This window comes from Lathamus discolor, chromosome 9 (assembly GCF_037157495.1).
Source record: "Lathamus discolor isolate bLatDis1 chromosome 9, bLatDis1.hap1, whole genome shotgun sequence".
Classification (NCBI taxonomy): Eukaryota; Metazoa; Chordata; class Aves; order Psittaciformes; family Psittacidae; genus Lathamus; species Lathamus discolor.
In genome coordinates, this window is record NC_088892.1 from 12,450,488 (window position 1) to 12,473,516 (window position 23,029).

The window sequence follows — 23,029 nt, forward strand, 5'->3', positions numbered from 1 at the left end:
GAAAGAAAGAAGGGAAGGATCAAAGACCAGACTACTTGTCTGCCCTCATCAGAGCCATCTTTGGGTAGCTTCTTTCCTCTCAGTCTGGGAGGCATCATGTGAGACTTACTGGTCTGGGAAGCTGATGACACCTGAAAGGTGGGAAGCGTGGAGAGAAGCAGAAGTTGGTGCAGGGCAGCAAGCGATCAGAGAACAGTCCACTGTTGACCATGGGCCTCTTTGTTTTCTTTGTTTGATGGTGGGTATTCCCACATTGCCGCGGATGCTGTCCCCTTTCTTGCCTTGCAGAGCATTGCTTTTTGCATCTCAGTGCATTTATTCTCCTCCTTATCTAATTTTAATTAAAGCTCCTTTCTCTCCCCCCCCTTCCAACATAATCAGCTGAAGAAAAATGAGCTCGTAAGTCATTGTTTTTACCACTTTGGCAGCAAATGAATGTTATGTCTGGCACGCTCGGCACCAAGTCAGAAAATGAATCAGCAGCTGTTGTGACAGAAGCTTTTTCCTGAATGGGGAAACAGAGACAAAAAGAAAACAGGCCAAGGAGAGGTTTCTGCAGTGGGCATCGCCAGCCCCTTGCTGCCATGAGGAATGTCTTTGCCCTTCGCTGGGGAGGGCAGCACAGCTGCTGCTGAGCCTCCCCTCTTGCCCCTGGCATGGCACTGGGGCCAGAGAGAGCCATGTCATGGCTGGTGCCCTGCCTAGGAGGGGAGCAGCGGGATGAGCTGCCTCAGTGCCTTGGCAAGGAGCTGGCTATTTAGGGAAAGCACGAGTGACCCAGAGCCCTGCAGATCTACATGAAAGCCCCATCTTGGCCAGGCAGGTGGTGGGGTGTTTTATGCAGATGCATTCATCAAGAAACACTTCTTTGTTGCAGGACTGCACTATGGCATGGTTTGCTTTGTACCTATCTATGGGGAAAGTATGAATTATTTCTTTGGATCTTAATGGACTTGGATACATATTTAGTTGTTTTAAATGGTAATTGTGCACAGATTGTATACAGCACGCTGTGAGCTGTGAAATCCTGGAGGAAAGAGTGGTTTACGGTACCCCCCGATCACCCTCATCTTTTCTCTTTAACTGATGGTTAACTCCTCATAAGGACTGAATTTGCTTTGTGACCTTTGGCATCTGCTGTTTCTTTTATCCCAAACATTCAAGGGTGCATAAGAAATGCTTTTGACTAGTAGTATGGCCTTGTTAATATATTGCAAGCTATTTCTACAGGAGCAGCATCAAAGTTTTATCTGCTAAATAAATATTCCTGGACTAAGCTAATAGGCAGAGTAGATCTAGAGGCGTTACTAACACTGGAGGGGATACAAGGTCCAGCTGGAGAACAGTACTTTACAACTGGGTGATGAGTGAAACTGGTTTGTCTGAGACAGAGAACCAGCCACTGTATCTCCTTGGTAAGGGCTGCTTTTGTTAGGGTGTTTTTAGTGGGAACAGCAGAGAATTGAGCCAGCTGAGCTGGTGACTTGCAACCTGAATAACTTCAGTAAAGTCCAAAGGGACAGTTCGTGGTTGCAAGTCAGGGCAGAGGTTGTCCGTGGCTCCTGGAGACAATTATCACAATATTTATAGCTCTCTTTATGCCAAATGGACAAGCAACATGTTTGTCCTTTCCCTGTCCCTATAAATTCCATCCTCACCTCTGCAAAAGTGTGTGCTTTAATGCCTGACCTGTCACATGCTACTGGTGGCACAGGTTGGAGCAGGGTTTTTTTCTGTGACGTGCCTGGAAGGACTCTCTCTATCCCTGTATGCTGAGCATACAGTGGTGGTCACAGTCCAGCCCATGCCCTCACCGTGCCAGAAATCCTTCCTGGTTCTGGACACTAGGGGCATTCCTCGGGTGTCAGTATTAGGCCTGGTGCTGTTCAGTGTCTTTGTGGGATCGAGTGCACCCTCAGCAAGTTTGCTGACGACACCAAGTGTGTGGTGCAGTCGACATGCTGGAGGGAAGGGATGATGTCCAGAGGGACCTTGTCAGGCTTGAGAGGTGAACCTCATGGAGTTCAGCAAGGCCAAGTGCAAGGTCTCAAGCACAGCTCCTGGCTGCGTGGAGAGTGGACTGAGAATAGCTCTGAGGAGAAAGATTTGAGGGCGTTGGTTGACAAGAAGCTCTACATGAGCTGGCAACGTGCACTCACAGCCCAGAAACCCAACTGTATCCCGGCTGCATCAAAAGACACGTGACCAGCAGGTCAAAGGGATTCTCCCTCCCCATCTATTCCACTCTCGTGAGTCCCCCCCTGCAGTCTTGCATCCAGCTCTGGAACCCCCAACATAAGGACATGGACCTGTTGGAGTGAGTACAGAGGAGGCCACGGAGATTCTCTGAGGGCTGGAGAGGCTCTGCTCTGGAGCCAGGCTGAGAGAGCTGGGCTGGGTCAGCCTGGAGAAGAGAAGGCTCCTGAAGGGGAGACCTTAGAGCAGCTCCAGTGCCTAAAGGGGGTGACAAGAAATCTGGAGAGGGGCTTTATACAAGGGCAAGTAAGGACAGGACAAGGCAGAGTGGTTTTAAACTGACAGAGGGGAGATTGAGATGAGGTATTAGGCAGAAGTTCTTCCCTGTGAGGCTGGTGAAGCACTGGCACAGGATCTCCAGAGAAGCTGTGCCTGCCCCATCCCTGCAAGTATTCAAGGCCAGGTTATTTGCAGATGGAAAAGGAGGAAATTGTGCGCTATTGGCAAGTAAGCGCCATGGCTGTTGAAATGGTGTGGAGGGACCTTTCCCAACCAGCTTCATGCATGTAAAAAGTATTGGACCTGATTCTTCAGGTGTGCATGCACCTTTCTTTGTGGGAGTTACTGAACTCACTCCTGTTTTGCTCTGGGCTGTGACTGGAAAATGGAGTTACTGATTGTCTGAAGAATCAAAGTCAAAGCTGGAGGGGGGAAAGGAGCGGTGAAATTTCAGGACGGACCGGCCATCTGTGCTATCTCCTAACCAACAGGCAGAGTCCATCTCCTTCAAACACGTAGTGCCAGCTCGTCAGCTGTGATGACAGCACTGCCTTCTCTTGCAGCAGACTCCGCAGGCACAGCTCTGCTGGTTTGAAGACTTCCAGGATCAGGCCAGGGCTCCTGCACAGCTGCGGTGCCTTGCCCCCATTTTACTGAGAGGTTTTTGAATGGACTTCAGACGCCATTAGGAACCCAAATGTCGACTTGCACTTGCAAAATTACTCTGGTTAATGTTTTCCTACTGACGCTCTGCTTTGCTCCCCGCCTGCCAGAGTTTCCTGTGACCTATTTGAAATATCACTCTCCTAAGTGAAAATGTGCCTCTCTTTTTCAAACTTGCAAAACTCACAAAAATAAATAGCCTAATTTGGCCAGTTAATAGCCCTCTCCTGGGGCTCCTCTCAGCAACTAAGAGGCCTTTTAAATACAACATTTGTGACTGCGTCATTAAAGCTCTGCATGATCCAAGCAGACTAAACCAAAAAGAAAGAAATGCCTTATTTGATCTAAGTTTTCTTTTCTTTTAAATAGTGACACTAGAGACCCATTTATTTTTAATTACACAATTGCTTTATTAAAAGCCTAAATCCTGCAGTCCCTAGTCATTGCTCAGGCAAAACTGCTATCATTGAAGGGAAGGACCTGTAGGAGTCAATCCTAAAAATAGGACAGCTGACAAAGTCTGCCTTTCAAAATGGGTTTGCTTTAATTCTGAAGGATTTCCCAAGTCAAAGAGAACTTGCTTCTGCTTTGCTCTTCAGTTCTGCAGCAGCTTGAAAGCTGAATGTAGGAAAGCAGTCACTCCAGATAGCAAAACCAACCTCAGTTTTCCTTTCAGGTTAGCTGTGCTGCCCTTTCTACCCTTAGACACCATCCTCTATGTAGCCATGTATTTACTGGAATGAGAGGTAGCTCCAAACCTGTCTCTGACCCTGGGTCAGCTTTATCCTAGTGGGCCCTGAGCAGAGGTCTCCATCACACCCACCCATGGGATGGCTTGCCTTTGTGAAGCCCCCAAGCTATCAACCAGGTTGTCAGCCCCTAAACATCTGCCCTATGTTCCTACCAAGCATAGAGCCTCCTGCAAGCCTTCCCTGGGACGGGGTTTGTTCAGCTGTGCGGAGTTATGGGTCCAGCTGTAGCAGCAGGCAAGCCCAGGCTGAGTCCTGCAGCACCTCTCTGCTGCCTTGCCTCATACATGGAGAGCAAAACCATCTACTGGGAGACTGGCACAGGGCAGGATTGATTCTGTGCAGGTACTTGGGCTGTGCTACCCAAACATTTCTGTCTTGGGACTCCATATGAAGGGCGGATTTCCTTGCTGGGTTAAGATGGTGCTGCTAGCAGTAGGAGAGGGAGCACCTAGCCAGACACATATACTGGATTATATTCCTGAGCTAAACTCCAGAGTCTTAAATTTTAGTATGTAATTATCCAACCAAACTCATTCATCTTTATTTTTCAATCTTACCCAGGGACCCCAGCTTAAATGCAGCTCTGCTGTGGGAAGTGCTGCCCAGGCACTCTCCACTTGGAAAAATGCATGGTTTCTCAGGTTCATCTGTGCTCAGACTGTATTTTCTTAGTGTAGAGGATGCACAGCAGAAATCCCAGCCCCGGTCAGTGGCACAGGTTTATGTTAGGCCATACTGAGATGGAGACAGCTGCGTTATCACAGGCAACTGTACCGGAGGGACCAAGAGAAAGAAAATAAACCTCTGATTTGATATGAAGGTTGTATAGCTAGATGTAGTCTCCATCACCAGTGTGACACATCATTAGGCTGCATACAGGGCTATGTGGTGTGGCTCACTGGATATGTGGCTTTATTGCCAAGTATAAACATCAAGAGTTAGTAAATAAAAACAACAGGGGAAAAAACTTCTCCCCAGAAGCTAATGAGACATCAGGAATATATCCCTGGAAACTGGAGCCCAGGGGAGGGCTTTTGCCAGAATTGCCACTTTTCCAATGCTGTTGTCCCATCCTTTTTCTCTTCAGGTCAAAGCCAGAGCTTGGCTTTGCCTCTCTGTTCCTGTCCATGGTGTGAAACCCTCCAGCCATGTGTGCTGGGGAGGGCAGCCGTGCTGAATGCAAGCCCTCCTTTCCCTATGTTACTATGGTGTGTATGTAATCCATGTGCTATGCTGGGACAGTCTCTCTGATTAGCATAATCCTGCCCCTGGGAGAGGGTTACCTTATAAATATGCTGCTTTTTCTATGCCCCTTATCTTTATTTCCTAAGGGATTGCAGGTACTTGTAGGTTCAGGGGGCATCCAGAGCAGGTAATAGCTAAAAAGGGCTACAGTAGGAAACTTTCCTCCTGGTTTAGCAGTATTCATGTTTGCTGTCCACTGGGCTGGGGTTGGGGGGAGGGAAGGGAGAGGTGGCAGATGCTGCAGAGCACGAGGCTGCTGTCTCGCCAGCTTGCTTTCATCTTAGAGGAGAGAGATGGGAGAGAAGACCTCATGCTGCCTTTCTTCCTTAGAGGCCTCTTGCAGAAGGAGTCCTTCTGGTGCTGCTTTCCCAGCCCCAGCCTGCTGGACATGAGGGCTCTGTCTTGTAGGAGGTTGAAACAGAAACACAGATCTTTGTGGAGTTCAGTCTGTGCTCTGGGCAATCAACCGCTCCCACTCCTCACGGGCAGCGCGGCTGGGATGGATGCACAGCAGGAGCAGCCAGGGAGACGTTGTGTGCTGTGCTGCGCAGGAGGTGTGAAAGCAGGAGCCGCCCAGCGGGGCAATGCAGTTGTGTTGCAACACCCACAGGTACCTGACAGGAGGGGTGCCCACTGGAAGAAACGCTCTGCAGAGAGGTGGTGGCAATTTCTGCAGGACAGGCCTCAATCCGTGCTGAATAGTGCATGGGAAGGGGCCTCCTGGAGCACAGCACATGGAAACCCCAGGACACAGAACAGAAGGGGAAGCGAGGTGGGTCTGGTCAGGAAGAAGGGGTGAGCAGTGGCAGAAAAAGCTGCTGCATATGGTGGTGGAGGTGCTGAGCTGTGACCGTGCTGGTAAAACCCCACCAGGCTCCCAGGACTGTTGTGCCTTCAGAGGCTTCTCTCATGGATGCTGTCACACATGGCCACAATTCAGGCCATTCTAACAGCAGTGTTACTTCTCCTCACCTTGTGTCTCCACTTGCTGCTGTATAGGCTCTCTCCAAGCAGAGACCAGCTGACTTTATCTTCCCAGATTTTTCTTAAGATCTCTCCCACTCTATCTTTTATCCCTGACCACAAGCAGCACTTGGAACAATTAACACCTTATGCTCCTAACATCTTATGGTTTACAAGGCAGCTGGTTACTAGGGCAACAGCTGTACTTCTTTTCTTTCAGTGTATTGACTGAAAATCAACATTTTATATTAAAGGAAAAGAAAAATAATATTCTCTCTAGCCACAGTGAGTTACAACATCATCTCTCCTGTAATCAAGATATTGCTGAATTATGGTGCTATAAACAAACACTTCTGATATAACCACAAACACTGTGGGACAGGTAACACATTGGCAGTATATTTCAGGTGACAAACTCATTTATTGTGGGGAGTGGAGGAAGAAAAACACCTTTCCAGGAACCGCTATCAGGAATTACTGCAAAGAATGACCAGAGCTTAAGGATACAGAAGCAAAGTAATTCTACCCACCTGACCAGAATAAAGTGCTTAAAGTATGAAGAAGATCCGAGCAGTACCAGTAGCTCAGAAGGTGAGGACACAGGACTTGATTATTCTCTCCCTCCCACTGCCATAAATCAAGATTAATTCCACAGCACTTAATGGAATCACCGTGCTGTGGGACTGGTGTAACGAAGGAGCTCCCAGAAGGCTGGGGAAGTGAGCCTACAATGTTAGCAGGCTGGTGTGGAGGTTCCCTTGCTTGCAGGTGAGACCTGATTAACAATCATGAATCATTAAGGTAATAACTACCTGAGAGATCAAAGTGATCAAGGGCTCTAGATGTGAAACTAGCTTATGCCAGATGCTGGGGAGGCAGAGAACAGGCTGGGAGCTGCTTGCCAAGGAGGTTTCATCTCTTGCTGTGTTCCAGGTGGCTGCTGTGTCACTTTGGTCAGCAGGATTGGAAGAGAGCCATCATCTGCTTCCTCGATGGTCTGCCAGCCCTTGTGTTTGGTGAGTTTCAGGTCATGAGACTTCCTTGGCCCAAACGGGGTTGTTTTGTGAGCTGTTTTGTTATGTCACGATGTGCCAGTCTGTTTTGGTAGTGATTTGCTGCCCAAGTTTTTAAATCCATGTGAGCTGTCAGTAGTGACTCTCAGTTGTAAACAGGACCATGGATGGTGCAGGGGAAGCAAGATGGGCTGGACAGCTGTTCACTAGCTCCCCAGATACATACAAAAGGACATCCATGCCATGGTAAAGGGAGAAGGGATGGGGGGATGTTGTCTCCCTACATCCCCTCCATAAACTTGTCTCTGGAAAAGATAATATAACCATCTATGTGCATATATGAATTTAGCAGTGATTGAGCACTTGTGCTCAGAAGTACCTGTGCTTAAAGTTCATTGACTGTGTCTTATGTATTTATACTGACATGTAAAGTATGACTAGGTTATCCAAAGCTTTCATGGGGTTTGCAGGACCGACTTTATAGGAAAAAACTCCAAGTATGTGATATATAAGGTGGCCTAAGAGACATTGTGGTTGAGGATGATTAGGGTGCTGTTGCTTTTGGAAAGCTGGGTTTTCAGATATTCTCTGCCTCTAGTTTTAAGGGAGTTTAGGGTGAGGGGAACAAAGCTCTAAGCAATCCCACCACAGAGTTTGCAAATGAGCACAAAAATGCATTGAATGGGAGCTGTTCCGCTTACAGACTTCTGATGGTTTTGACAGTGGAGCTCAAAAGTTCCTGGAATAATAGGTCTGTGATTTCTGGCAGCCTGTAAGCACTGAACTTGATTTCAAAGCGAATAGATACATCTTAACAAAGACCACCTTGTGTCAGCTATCCTTAAAATTATAGCACATAGATTAAAATAAAACGTGTGTACTTGTGCCTCCTGGGACACCGGGAAAGGGAAAAGCATTATCAGAATTCTCTAAACTCATCTTAACGGTATTGAACCAATTATTTTGTTAAATCTGGGTTTGTTTTCTGCCTCTCAGTAAGAATATTTGAAGTCTATCATCTCTACCGTTTACGAGTTACCAGTATGCAAGTGTAAAATTTCCAATTGGAACATATGGTATCAGAGGGAACAAGGGGGAAATATCTGATTGCTCGCACTCCCCAAACTCCAAATCTACTGCATTTAGTATTTTGCTCACAGTTCCTGCAGGGGGATATAAAAGAAATCATCTCTGAGCTGAGACCAAGCACTGAACATTTCACCCTGAATGGGAAACTGAGAAACTTATAAGCAGCTGAAAGGAGAATAGAATAGAAACAACATTTTGGATTCTTCACTGTGGTTGCAGCTGTGGGCAGAACTTACCACCGGTCACAAGAACTTTCTGAACCTTCTTCTCTAAGTTCTGACACCTGATTTGGGGATGTGTCCAAGGCCCATGAAAGACCAGTTTTCCCCATGAGAGGAGGGACTCTGAGTGACTGCCCTAATAGAGGAACTGACTGCTTCACCTATGTTAACTCAACTGGTTCATGACCAGCTGCACCCTTTCGTCAGAGGCTTGCCACAGATATGGAGCAGCCTCAGGCACTCACACGTGGGGTGCCTGCTGAATGAAAACCTGCTGGTAAGTGATACCCAGCCCATGGGGATGGCTGAGCTGAGGTGTTGAAGGAGCTGGTGTGATGGTGGATGTATAGCGTGGGCTTGCAGTCCTCCCTCTGCCTGGAAGTAGAGGACCCCCCACAGCTCCAGTTGCTGTCTCTGCCGAGTTTCCAAATGTTTTGGAGAGAGATGGAAGGGCCCAAGGGCTGTAATGTCATTTTCTACCCTAAGGTTTTACACAGAACTAGATTTTGGGTTTCTGTCTGTCCAAGTGTGGAGACAAAGTAAATGCTGCTGAGGCATACTGCTCCATGCAGCTGCTGGAGGCTCTTTGCCTCCAGCCATTGCATGGGGGCAGAGCAAGGAGGAGGACAGAATCCAGTTGTTCTTACCCCATGATTGCTCCCCTGCCTCCCCATGGCATCAGTGAGGGTGAACAGTTCAGGGTGTCATTCTTGCAGGGCATATATTAACCCCATTACAGAAAATGTTCATGCAGACCTTTCTTCTGTGTGGGGTAGTGAGTATCCCTCTCCTTTGCTTCTGTGCATAGCAGAGGCTGTTAGCCCTGAGCAACCAGGCTGTAGGGCACAAGAAACAGGCTTCTCACTCAGCAGGAACTGAACCTGTAGCCCTGGGAATTTATGTGACCAAACAACAGAAGAGGAGCTTTTCACTTGGCAGCATGGATGGTTGTGTAGCACCATGTGTACAACCAAATCTATCCTTCCTTCCATTCAGACAGAAAGCAGCACATTTTGGAGTAACTTCCCTGGGAGGGGGAGGAACAGATGTTTGAACCAGAAGCGTATGTGACAGTTGGGAAAGACAGCGTGGAAATGCACAGTTGAAAGGAGAAGTCTGACGGGAGCGTGATGACAGCAGCAGGACTCCAGTGACAAGGAGTGGGAAGGAGAACAAGCAGGGAGGAGTGTTACTTCAAAAGCTAAGCAAAGTGCACAAGAAGATGTGTCAGGAAAGCGTCAGGGAATGGAAGAGAGGAAATGTGAGAGTAGACAGGCTTTGGGATCTGTCTGCAAGCATGTGTGACCTGTTGCCTGACAAAAGGAGAAAGGAAGGCCTTTTATTCTTCTGCCTTCTTCCACTGAGTTAACTCTTCTTGCAGCCAGTTAACTCTTCTAGCTGGCCAGATCTGGGGGAGCAATTCAAGCTTCCAGTTAGCATTTGTTAAAGGTGCCTATACTGCTCCAAAGCACCTGCGTCCAGGGGTACCGTGCAGCAGGGACTGTAGCAGGGATGCGTGGTCCTTCTCTCACCTGGTGCTTTGGCAGGGTACCACAGCAGCCACATGGTTTGGGATTTCTGACTGCTGAAAGAGGAGGAGGAGCTGTGACAATGTCCTAAGAGGCTTCCGCTCTGTAACTGTGCAGTGCTTGCAAGGGCAGGATGTGTGAGGAGAGAAAGAGAAGCGTGTATCCCTCCTGCGGCAGGAAGGGACCTCTCCAGCAGCGCCTTACCCTGTGGATATAAATCACAGCTCTGCAGTGTCCGGTTTTACCTTAGTTCAGCAGATGTGCAAGGCACATTGGGAGCGTGCCACTGGAGTGTAAAGCCCCTGACGCTACAGATCTGTGAGCAGGGGGAGGAGGGACTCCCACTGAGGGATTTACAAGTGCACTTTTGCATACCCCTTCCTGTGACCAGATTCACCACTGACCCCCCAGTGACACAGACAATTAGGGGACAGGCAATATCCCCTGTGTGGGTGTGCAGGGGGAAAGGCTACATCAGGGTTAGAGTAGCAGGACAGTGTGCTGCATCTCCCCTCTGGGGAGAGGAGCCTTGCTGGGGAGCAGCAGGGACATGTGAGTAGCATGGGCTGTGTAGGGTTGAGGCTCACCCAGTAAAGCATTTGGTTGTTCGTTTATTTTTAAGGAAAAAATGGATGGGGAGGGACATAAAGGGACAAACTAACACCTCCTTGTTAAGGTGTGTAGCCTTGGTTTGGAATGACTCATTCCACACCAGTGTACTCCTTTGCCAGCCATTGTGGGAGGGCTGCAGCAGGTCCTGGGGGGCTCCAGTAACCCCGTTGTTCTGGAGAGAGTGGCCCCTGTGTGGATGATGGCTCTTGAAGTCCTCTTTGATGAAGACCTCGTGGTTGCACCATCTCAGATGTGGTGAACGGACGAAGCAGAGTCCAGCATCTCCCTTGATCTGCCACTGTCAGGAGCAGCTTCAGACAAAACCAAGGTGGTTTGGACCCACTGTGATTGATAAACTAGTGTAAAAACTGAGCTTTCTGGGGTCAAACATGCTGGTTCTTTCTCCCAGCCAGTACTTAATGGACCTCTTTACTCATGTCTGGCTCCTTGTCACTGAGCCTGTCCTTGTTGGCCAATGTGCCGCTCTGACAGCACAGGGTGCCTTGGGGAAGAGAATCACCTTCCCTGATGACAACGAGCAAGTCCTCCTTGGCTGATCCCACCATCTGCTGGCCTGCTCTTGAGTTCCCACATGGGCTGGGAGCACTACTGAGTGGGTCCCGGTAGGCAGGCTCCATGGAGGGGCAACTTCTGAGACATCCCATCCAGCAGCTGTGGCCAGTCTGGGAGGAAGAGGCCTTTGGGAAGTCCATTTGGTCAAGACACTGTGGCAGTGCAAGGGTGTTGAGTGCCATTGGAGAAACAGCTTGATGAATGTGGGAAAACCCGAAGGATCTGCCCTCCTTCACCAAGGAGCAGGGATGGCAGGCTTATGCCAAGGGAGGGAGGTCTGGGCAGCATAGAGGCAATACAGGCAACGTAAAGGTGATGCAGGGAGTGTAAAGGTGATGGATGCCTCTCTGGTGCCTGTGATTGACTCAGCTGCAGGACCCTTCTCGGAGCTGGCCTCGGGGGCACAGTAATAGGTGGTTCTCACTGAACAACACTTCCAAAGCCGCCTATGTATGCGACAGATTGGGGACAGTGTCGCTTGTACTGGCTGTTCTTCCCCCTGAGGCTGTGCCAAGGGGCAGAAGGGGACCTGTAGGCTGCCAGGGGGACTGCAGCTAAGAGGAGCAGGCGCCTGTTTTCACCCAGGAGTGATAAACTTCACAACAGGATAGGGCTGAGCATCCTCCAGACGCTTGGCTTTGTGTAGCAGAATCACACCTTTCTTCCCACTGACTTGCACAGTATCTTGGCCTTCGACTTCAGTAAGAGTCAGAATCAGACCCAGGGTGTATTTTCTAAAGTTACTCTTGCAGCTACTGAAATTAAAATCTCATGAGTGAAGACCTGCCTTCCCTGCAGCCTAAATTCAGAACAACAGGGTGGCCTTTAGAGATAGTTTAAAACCTTTTCAAGGTCTGTGCTCCTTGTGGAAAGAATAATTCAGGCAATACTCACCACATCTGACAGTTGTCAGTCTTTGTTCGATATGGTAAAGGCTCTGTGCACTGGATTAATCAGGGCTACAACCCCACACCGCCTTCTAGGTGGGAATCAGTACATTGCCAGACACTGAAAAGATGCTGGAATGCCACTGGGAAAGCAGGCTGCAGGAGAATGTGGGTGATTTCTGCCTCTGCCCTTCCAGCCTGGGCTTGCAGAGAAGGTTTCCTTAGGACCAGCAGCCTGAGTTGCTCTGGCTCTCGCTGCAGCCATACTCCTCATGGAGCACAGCCGTGTATCACCCGGCATTTTATGCATGCCTAGGAAAGGGAGCCTGAATCCTTTCCTGCACAGAAAGCTGACAGACTAGGGGCCAACACACAACCCTTGGCACTTTATTTACTATAAACCTCTTAAATGAAGGCTGGGGATTCTTTTCATTTACCATGTTAGTGTATGGAACCAATCACTATAAATTTAAATGGAGAGCTGGTAGGAGCACACTTACCTTTTATATAATAATTGTGCAAGTGCCGCTGCCGAACCGCTATTAGGGTTATTCAGACCTTCTCAGATTTCGTTGTAAAACATTAGACTGTGAGAGGTACTGTAAGGGTGTGATTATCCAAAGAGGGTAAGTAATATTGAGCATTGTCGGCCAGAATTAATACAACAGGGGAGAAACGCTGAGTAGATGCAAGTAGAGGAACCTGAGGAGCGTAATCTGCCATTCAGAAATACAGTGGTCTGTGCATGGAGGAATCCCAGGTGATTGCTGTCTGGACCTACATGGGCTTGACAAGTTTGGCTTCAGTTGTCATCGGGTGTAATTTGGATCCTCATTTGAGCATAGGAATTAGCCCTTGTGCTCCTCTGTGGAAACCATGGCATGGTGTGCAAGTCCTGCTGATGCTTGAGCTGTGCTGCACAATCCTGACAGTGTGGCCATGCCAGCCTGGGGCATTGGAAAGTCACACTTCCTTGGATGGGTTTGACTGGTAAGGACCTGTCATAGGTCCGGCTGTGCTGGCAGAGGAGCTCGGGCCACTGGATGCTGTTCTGGTGGAAGGGGTGACCTCTTCCACTTGCTGGGAGGGTGCTTAGCTACCCTGCTTTGGGCGGTGGACATCTCACAGTATCACCCCAGTAAGGCATATGCAGCTTTTCCTGGGAGATGGGGAGAAACGAGCAGTGCTCTATATCCACTCCTCTGCTGCCTTGATTTTTCACCTGTGATTGAGATTTTAATTTTGCATCCCATGTGATTTCCCTGTTGTAACACACGCCTCTTGGCTGTCACTGTAACAATGCCTTTTTTTGGCAGGAAAGGCAAATCTGAAAGGAAGCTCTTGAGCACTCTACTGTGCAAGTTCCTCAACTGATGGCTGTGTTTCTCCTCCTCATTCTACACATTTTCAAATAATTTTCATGCTGGGAATAAATCTGAGTGCATAACAATCATGTTCAGCATATGATAACCAGAGACAATTGTATATATTCAAGCAGCCACATGGAAAATAAATGAGCTGACGGAAGGATGGAAAGAGCACAAGATGACCCAGAGACCACAGTCACCATGTCCACAGTAAGACCAAATAACTCTTCCATTTCCATGTAATTGCACTTTTTCTCTCCAGGAAAGCAAGATTCTGAAAAACATTTTAGTTACTAAGGTTTTTATCTCACCAGTGTATGCAGTGGTAGAAATCTCTCTCACCAAACAGTATATTATGAACCAGTTATACCTAAGCAACGAATTCCAGTGAATTCAGTGGGATTTTGTAACTAGGACTTGGACACAAGTTTATAAATTAGAGCATCAGGGGCTGTACAGGGCCTAAGCTATTAGGATGTTTTTAAATGCCAGACACACCGGACTGCTGCTGCTGCCCTGAAAACGTGCTCTCTCTGAGGACAGGAGGAAGGAAGTTGGGCACATTTTTGGTTTTACTTTGTTCTAATCTTTTTAGTATGTTTGTCTGTCCTTTGTGATTGAAGCCGTTTTTCTTTGACAGGCATCTGCTTTAGTTGGGGAAAAGCACAAAGCTGGGACATTTGGAGAGAATTTTATCAAACACTTCTGTCTTGATATGAGAGTTGTAATTAAAGCAAAGCAAAGTTCGTTGACTTCAGTGCAATCTGTGGTGATAGGTATACAGTACACACCCTGATCTCAATGTCTTTTAAACCTGAAATGGGTTAACAACCATAAAGATAAAATAGAAATTGTTGTACATTTGGGCAGAAGGGGTTCACCTTCAACTGTAAAGCAATTCCTAATGTATGTGTATGTGTGTCTCTAAAGAATATGTGCTCACATAAACTGCATATTCTTAAAACCAATTTCACTGTAAATATATTTGTTATTCACTCATTGTAATGTTCCTACACTCCTATGCAAAACAGGGACTAAATCTGTTAACAAAGCAGATGTTCAGTGAACATAAAGCAGAGGAATTTAGGAGCACTTGGCAAAAAATCTACACCATTTACTATTAAATTTCCCCCAAAATAAATTGTTCCTTCCACATCATCAAGGATAGATGTAAGCACCTGGTGGCAGCAACCTGAGCTGGATACCTTGTCACAGTATATGCCTCTCCTATGCTTTTCAGTAATATAAAGACATTTGTGTAAGTCCCAGCCACGTGTTGTGAAACTCTCTTTCCTCTCCGTCATGGCTCCACCATCCTATTGACTTCTTTATCTTCCTGCTGAGTCTAATACCTCCATGGTCTAGCAGCAGGATTGAGCCTCATCTGCTTCAGCTTGTGCTCTGGTGTCTTAGCTCAGATCCATCTTCATTGCTGGGCATTGCTTGGGAGTGACCTGGACTTCCACAGCATCCCAGGCTCTAGTAGCTCAGGCACTGCTTGCAGTTTGGCCTGTGCCAGCACAGAGATGTGTGCAGGGAAGCTGCCTGAGATGGACTCAGCTGTCCTGGTGGGCTTTGTGGCCCATGTCTATCTCCAGCACTTGAGGTAGCTATTTTAGAAGTAGCTTGGTGTGTCTGCAGGAGCTGCTGTCATACCCTGATTACAGTGTAGCTGCACACAAAATTCTCTAACTGAAAATATTCCTGCCTTCTTGATAGTTTAATTGGTGGCATTTACTTAATTGTGTATATTCTCTCTTAGTGGAACTAGGTCTAGAATTATGCAACTGATGGTTTTGTTAAGAGCACAGTCACTCGAGCCTGCTGCTGCAGGAGAGCCTACCTGAGCCAGGCAACAACTTCCAGTTGCTGGAGCTGCTGTTTGCTGTCAGTTGCTATGGTGAACTGATAGCACCAAACTGATACCGAAAAGGGAACGGTATTTTCTCAGCAGATCTATGAGAAGAAAAAAATACACACACAGGGACAGAGAGATTGTGGGGAAGCTTGAGGGACTTTGAAGGTTTTCCTGAGTCAGTGTTTCTCATTCCCTTTTTAACCAGATGTCCACCTAACCCTCTGAAGACAAGCCAAGACTCATCTTGCTCAGCGTCACCCTGGTGGGGTTTTATTACAACCAATTAAATGTTCTCCTAAGCTGTAAATACTTGTAACTTCAATTTGCATTTTTTCCCTGTTGCTTTTTTTGAGAGTCTACCTGCATATGGCAATGTTTAAATTTCCTAGCCTTACAGCCAGTTCTTGGGGATCATATGTCCTAGTGTCCTGGGTTGAGCATACCGCAGGTCACAGATAAAGAAGCTAAAGTCTCTGCCTTTGCAGGACCTGTGTTGTTTATGCCTTTTCTGACAGTCAAGATTTTTAACCCTTCTACGAGCCCTGTTGTGCAGGCAGCCTGCTTCCCCACCAGGCTGTAATTGCCCAGCGCTCTCCTTGTTTTCTTACACTCAGACCTTCACCCTACTTCAGATGCCAGCCGGAGCAGCTGGTCTGCACTATGTGCTCCCGCAGCTGAGCACACCGCAGCCTGACCGGGTGGAGAAGAGACAGAGCACTTAGTTCAGAGTTACTGCAGGGGAAACTTGTTCCTGCGTCTCCCCAGCCAAGGACAGGCATCTCGAGGCAGGCAGCCTGTCTTTAAAAGTTACAAACTATGGCCAGACCCAAAGCTTCACTCAGAAACATGTGAGATAGTGTAGATAATGCTCGTTGCAGAACATTCTCCTCTTCCATTTGTTTGAATGTGAGTTGTTTAAAGGTATCATCTGGTCTGTGTGCCATGTGCTGCCCTAGTCCTCTTTTAAAGAGCAGACAGACGGCCCAGGAGAAAGGGATACACGTTTGTGTTCGGATATTGCTGAGTGCAGGGGGGTGTTCATGATTTTGGAAAATTGATGTTAATTGTGTGTTTATTTGGTGACCTGAAAGCAGCTCTGATTATAGCAATTCCGGACTGTGAAATAGGTATCCAGTGGCAGCTTTCTTGTCCCAGCGCCAGCCCTACAGATTGCTTCCTTTAGTGTCACTTCAGTGTGTCACTGTCTGAACTACACCTTAGCCATATCATCACCAGCTTCTTTCTAATGTGGGGTCATGCCTCCCTTTATATCTAGTCTTTTGCTGGACTGCTGTTGGGTTGTAATTGCATTGGATTCCTAATAGAGATTCTTGGTCTGCTGTCACAGCATGATTGCAAGAACTTGCGTTGCATTGAATGTGGTCTTGATTATTTGCCAATTAAAGTGCAAGGAAAACACAATCTTCTCTTTTAAAATTACATCTAGATTCCACTTCCTCTGAAGGCTATGGGAATCTTGCAGAGATTGTGTCTGGCTTTTTTTTTCCTTATGTACCTTTAACTTTTTTGAGTGTGGTTCTTTCTATGCAAAGCAGCAGCAGAAACATCCTCTGAAGTTGAATTTTGCTCACTGCTCATCCACCAGGTCACTTGGTGTTTACAATCAAAGATGGTGCCTCTTTAAAAAGATGCATGGAAGCAGATGGTCCTGTGGTAGTTGAGATGGAAGGAGATGCCTGAAGAAAGTGTGTTGTGGCAGGAAGGATGTGTTAGATGAAGGAGCAGAGATGAGCTGGGATGTAAGGAGGCAGCATGCAGTGGGCACGTGGTTTCCAGGAGTCTGGTAGTGTAGGAGGTGCTGTGCTGTGGTGGCAAATCTCTTGGAGCAGGTGTGCAAGGGCCAACTGCCACTTGGCAGCATGCACTGGGACAGAGCCAGCACCAGGGTGCGAAGGGAAGCAACAACAGGAGGGGGAGAAGGGGCAGAAAGGAAGGAAAAAGCCAAGAGGGGAGGAGCCCACCTGCGAAGGTAACCATGAGTTTCTGTTTATCTTGCCTGTGGTTATGCTGCAAGGAGGTTTTGAACTGCTGCCTAATATAATTGTCAATTATTTTAACTTCTCACCTCGGTCCCCATGAAGTGAGTTTGACAATAATTAATTTTGTGTGTGCAACTGCGAGTGTGTCCTACTCCTGCAGAGGTGTCAGCTTACTGGGTTACGGCTAAGGGGGATAACAGGCTGTGCCACCCCATTAGGAGGTTTAGGGGGGTCACCTGTTCATCTGGACTAATATTTTAATTGTTGGAAGGTTGGGTTTCCTGTAGCTGAACTGGGATCAGATTAACCTCTGCCTCTCTGAACTTGCATGCTGCCAAGCTCCTTAAACACCCTTGCTAATTTTATTTTCTACTTGCAGCATGTATTTAAGATAACTCTTTTTGTTTCATAGGTTAAAGAGGAAATATTCTCACTGGCTGAGATCCCAGTGAGCAATTACAAATATTTTACTACAGTTAACAGGACTTGGAATTCAGCCTCAGGCTGTGGACATCAGAAAATCCATGCATGGAAATCCCACATGTTGTAAAACTTGGAGGGTTTCAGATGGAGGGATTCCTCCTCATCTTTACTGAAGTGAAACTCTTGATTGAAATGCTAAGATAAAATAAAATAGCTCTTGTACTTCTAAATCAAACCTCTGCAAACAGCTTTCAACTACACCAGTTAGAGAAGGGTTAATTGAGCCTCTTCATCTCTATTGCATGTTAACACAGAAGGTCAGTGATGGGAGAAGCTGGGTCCAAACTGAAGGCTTTTGAAACAGCCCCCTAACTAGCCTAATGAATATGCTGTTGAGATGAACAGGTCATTTAACACTTTTCATGTCACTATTGTCCATCCAACCTTAAATGTCAACTCTGTCACTCTGATAGGCTGGTTCTGCTTAAAAAGGTTTCCTGGCTTTGTTAGATTCCTCGGAGGGATTTCTCCCCGCCCTTATTCCTAATTGCTGGCAGAACCCTACGGATGTATTTATATCAGCCTTTTCATTCGGGTCAAGTCTTCACTAGAGAGTTTTGCCAGTGGGTAAAGGTTGTGAAGAGATGTGATCCAGACAGGAGCAGAAGCGCCAAATGCAGCTGTAATTATATTGCTTAAACTGCAGCTTTCTGACCACAGTGGGATAAGTCGCTTTGCTAAGGACAGGATGCCTCGATACACCACTGTGAGGAATACATGATGATGTCCTAGGATTGCTGTGTCTACTCTAGTTCCTCTCTGGTGTTTCTGCCAGGGCCTTGAGCACACCTTCACTGTACTGGTGCTGGGTGTCCAGGTTGCTTGAAAAGGTGTTTCATGGGAACTGAGATATTAGAACTGCGTTTTCCTGAACTTCCTCACCCTGTGAACAGCAAGTGTATTTCTTCTTGGGATTCTTCTATTTTTCTGTGAGCCACAGCATCCTGTGGCTTAGAAGGCCTCAGAAAATTACTTCTTAGCTCAGTAAGGACAGCAGGCAGATGGCTCCAGGTTTTCCAGTGATACTTCCTGATGCATCCTGTACTCTTTGCCTCGAATACAGTGTTCAGGGTGCTCCTAATTTAACCGCACAGTCATGGGCTCAACATCTTCCAAAGCTGGGTAAAGGACAAAAGGACTGTTGCTGTATTGGTACCCAATACCTCACTGCAGTTATTTGCCTCTGCAGACTTTCATGGCTTTCCAGTACCTACATCAGCTGGCAGAAAGAAATGTGGAAACTTGAGTATCAGTACTGGAAAACAGAGGCTGATGGGGTGAAACAGCACATCTCCAAGCATGTGTGCCGCAGACCAGAGGAACTTTTTGGCTGTTCCCAGTGGTGCTGCTAAATCTCAGCCCAAGAAGTTCCTCAGTAAGGAAACTGCTTTGGCAATGCACTGTGTATTTGACCTGCCCCTTGAGAATGGAAACCAGGTAACTGCTTTATTCCTTCTGGAAATGACTGCGTATGTTTGGGAAGCTTTTCAGACACAGTAGCTCATTTTAAGGCTATCATGGCATCAAGGGCACTAGTCATTTTTCTGGTTGGTGTGTTCTTGATTCACTGAGATGCTTTGAAATTTCCATTTGTGAATTCAGACCAGCATATTCCTAGCTATTAATAGGTGATGCTACTCATGATCAAGATAGCCAACACAACAAGAACAATGTGCTCTGACCAATGTTGGACAAATCCAGTAAGGACGTGATATCAATTCAAATCCACTGTGTGGCTGAAATCATACCAGGTGCTGAGCAAATGCCTAGTGACACTAACAAGAGATCAAGTTAGTGTCAGGCTAGCTTTCTAACTCAAGACAATCTGGATTCAGACTGAGAAGTTTGTTAAAGGTCTTGAGGACCAATCTTTCATAGACAGTTTTCCTCCAGGATCACTTCAAGGCATTCATGGTCTCACTGATGGGAATGATACTGTGGAGGTGAGGATGGCTGGATGAGCTGTGAAGGTGATCAGTGGTGGTGAGGATGCTCTTTCCTTTCGACGCCCAAAATCACCAAATCACTCTCGTTCTTTTCAGCACTTCTGATTTCTGAGCAGGTTAGACACATGGGGGGAGCAGAAGAAGGCATTTCATTTGTAATGTGGACGACTTTCCTGAATTTGAAGTGTATTTATGCAATCTATTTGTTGGAAGACTCCTTGGTTACTCCAGATATTTTCACAGCATCCTCCCTGTTCTACCGTCTCTATCTGAAGAGATGTCGTTCCATCTTGGCTGGTACTGAGGAGACCTCAGCTGTTTGCATCTCTTCTGCTTCCTGGACAGCACCAACATGATATACACGGGCCAGAAGCTTTCAGTGTTTGGCGATTGCAGCTGGGACAGGACTTCTTGGACAATCTCCTCAGCAAGCTGTCTGCTTGATACAGGACCTTGAACCAAATTTTATGCCTTGGTCCTTATAGTCAAGATATTGCCTGGCCTGGGTCCCTGCTGTGGGATGCAGGGTATAGCTGACAGTTGCTTAAACACATAGCATGTGTTTGTAAAATAAATCTGCCTGTAGCAAGTATGGTGGGGACCAGGGGAGAACTTTCTGAAGGGAAGGTACAAGACTAAGCATTGAGCTCTCCTAGCTTCATGGCAAATGCTGCTTTCTGTGCCAACAGCCAGGAAGCCTGAAGTTTGTTCTGATGGTTTTCTTCTCATGCTTCCTATAGAATAAATGTACAGTAGTCTGTAATATGAAAACAAACAAAGAAAAACTCCCTAAAATTTGCCAAACCCATACTTCTAAGAAGTGTTTCCCTGGTCCTGGCTGAACCCTTCTGCATCTTCTTTTGTGTCTGCTCTGGTACTCACCTGACTCCTAGGTACACTGGTTCAGTCCTCTGGTCCAGCAGAAACTTAACCCAGTGAAAAAGGAGGTTGAATTTTGGGCTTTGTTTATCTTTTGCTAGGTTAGTGAGCTGCCTTGGCCTCTGGAGGGGTCAGGTGAAGGCCAGAGTTAGAAAGAAGTGGGGTGCATGGCCTGGAAGAAGTGACAGCAAAAGGTTAGATTTGCTCAGACAACTTTCTAGACTGTTGCCTCGGTGCACTGTGGAAAAGCATGCAGCTGCAGAGCCCAGTGCAATGTGCAGGGCAGAGCGCACTGCAGGAGAATTCCCTTCTGCAGTGCTAGCTCTGGGGGTGAGGAGAAGCTTTCTCCATAGGGGTTATGGTCACCCATTTGCTACTCAGCCCTCCACTGCTTTCAAAACCATGCTGTGAGTACTAGGACAAAACCTTCCACCCAGCTGTCTCTCAGCTACCAAAATATCTCCTTTGCCCCTCGACCAGCTGTCAAAACTTCCCTGGCCTTCCTAGAACAAGTGTCTTAGTGAATGTTTGCCTTGGCCTGTGAGAAATGGGAGGGATGCTGTGGAGATGACTAGCAGGGCTGCATGCATTTAATGCCAGGTGCCTGTCCTAAGCAAGCCTGTCCATCGGGGCTGCCACTGCTTGCCTCTGTAATGCTCCCAGCTTGGTGTGCTCTGTGGGGTGAGATTGTGATTTGAGGAAAAAAGTGTTTCAACGCAAAAAATGTGCAACTCCAGAGCCAAGAGAAAAAGCCTTAATTATTCAACTAGTTTGAAACACTTTAAAGTATCTCTAAAAATAGGTGAGAGGGATGTTTGTCAGCTACAAAGAGATTATCCTGCAGTAGTATTGCTTATCTTATTTTATGATGATGCTACAGAATACAGTCCCTCGGGTAGCCTCATTAATGTTTATGAATGAACCCCCTTGTTTTATGCTTTTGGTTTTAGAAGGTAGAAATAGGGCAAGAGGCTAGTAAGGCTGGTTTTACCATATCTGCTTTGGAAAGCCCAACGACAATGGGTGTAAGCTCTCTCTAAGCCTCAGCGGTTCTGCATATGGATGACAACTGGATTTGGGTGCTCGCTATACCAGCTGAGGTGTACCCTAAGGGAGAAATCCAGGCGGGACTTTGGCTAAAATCCTGGGTGAAATTCTGCATGCTCCCCAGTGTCTCTGTCAGCAGGAGGCTGGCACTCCTCTATGTCTCATCAGTTGTTTTGTTTTGATCTCTTCCGGCAAAGGCAACCTGTGACCATATGTTGTTATAGCCATAAGCGCTTCCACAGGGCAGTATCTGGTAAACCCTGCTTGCCTGCCAGCTTCTCAGCTCAGGGTGGAGGCTGGTCTTCACTATCTGTGTCTTAAAGAGGGCAACTGTTTCTTCTGGCTATCATAAAAGGGTGGCAGTTACACCCAGCCCGTAACAGTACACGGTGGTTTCTGAGTCTTACCGCTCCAGCCTTAAAATAACAGCTCCAGTTTTCCAAGCCAGCCGACAATTGTGGTCAGCCACTAATACCAGTTTAACCATTTGGCAACTGCCCTACAGGAAACAGCTCTTTTAAGAGAGCCAAAGGAGCCTGTGTCCCCTTGGCCCCTGAGCCATGCTGAGGTGGTTTCAGTCACAAGGGCATGTTGACAGATTTCCTTGGCTACAACCAGCCGCTGTAATAACAACCAAATCCTAGAAAGTTAATACCAAACAAATTGTGGAAGTAGTTTAAAAACAGCAATTCAAGTTAATTGTTTTGGTGTTTTATTTGATTGAGTGGGCGAAACTCTCTGTTCCCCCCCAACAAACACGCCGTTTCTTGCTGTGTAGTTCATTTTCCATCTATCGCGGCGGAACTGTCAGCGGAGTTTATTTTGGGCTCGGTTCCCTCCCAGTTACGCGCAGTAGTAACCGGCTTTGCGAACAGCGCCGGTGAAAGCGGAACGGGACCCTTGCTGAAATCAGCAATGAGGCAATTACCATAGGCCGAGGGATCCTCTCCACCCTCCCCCGAGATGCTGCCTTCGCTGCCCTTCGTCCCTTTTGCGCGGCTGCCGGTGGGTCTTCTCTCCAACACGGCACCAACGCGGGCAGTGCGCGGGGCTGCCAGACCCAGCGCAGTCCTTCAGGGAGGGAGGGGTCCCTGGGCACCGCACACCCCGCAGCGACCCTGCTCGCAACGCCGGTGCGCTCAGCGGCGAATGGGGCAACCGGCTGGCTGCCCGCCGAGCGCCCGCAGCCACATGGCGGTTTCGCGGGAAGGGGCCGCAGCGTTCCCGCCACCCGAGGCGCGGGGCAACGCGCGAAGTTGCGCGGGCCGGCACGAGCTTCCCCCCCCTCCCCTTTAAACACCCCCAAAAGCTCGCGCGGCCAAACCTCCCCTTTCCCCCGGCGGGCGCTACACTTTTGAATGAATGACATCACCCACGCCGTCCAACCGCAGCGCGGTCGTGCTTAATATTCATGAGGCGCCGAGCCA

General features: G+C 47.6%; 1 protein-coding gene across 4 annotated transcripts; it reads left to right on the plus strand.

Moving 5' to 3' along the window:
- The first annotated feature begins 2,283 nt into the window (after positions 1–2,283).
- Positions 2,284–14,545, plus strand: LOC136019642 (uncharacterized). 4 transcript variants are annotated; one of them, XM_065690045.1, is made up of 6 exons: positions 2,284–2,317; positions 5,544–5,745; positions 6,506–6,689; positions 7,032–7,114; positions 8,272–8,698; positions 13,339–14,545. In XM_065690045.1, the coding sequence occupies exons 1-5, from the start codon at positions 2,304–2,306 to the stop codon at positions 8,359–8,361; spliced, it is 573 nt and encodes a 190-aa protein (XP_065546117.1). In that variant the 5' UTR covers positions 2,284–2,303; the 3' UTR covers positions 8,362–8,698; positions 13,339–14,545. The 4 variants fall into 4 exon arrangements, 1 of the variants encoding a protein (XP_065546117.1); XR_010614983.1 differs by lacking the exons at positions 2,284–2,317; positions 5,544–5,745; positions 6,506–6,689 and adding an exon at positions 6,740–6,866; XR_010614982.1 differs by lacking the exons at positions 2,284–2,317; positions 5,544–5,745; positions 6,506–6,689 and having other exon boundaries at positions 6,948–7,114.
- Positions 14,546–23,029: the final 8,484 nt, after the last annotated feature.

Bases quoted from the DNA above. Each gene is read 5' to 3' on its own strand.
- LOC136019642 (XM_065690045.1), top strand. The intron at 6,690-7,031 runs GTGAGGACACAG...GCTGTGTTCCAG, and splicing joins CAGTACCAGTAGCTCAGAAG to GTGGCTGCTGTGTCACTTTG. The intron at 7,115-8,271 runs GTGAGTTTCAGG...TTTTGCTCACAG, and splicing joins TCTGCCAGCCCTTGTGTTTG to TTCCTGCAGGGGGATATAAA.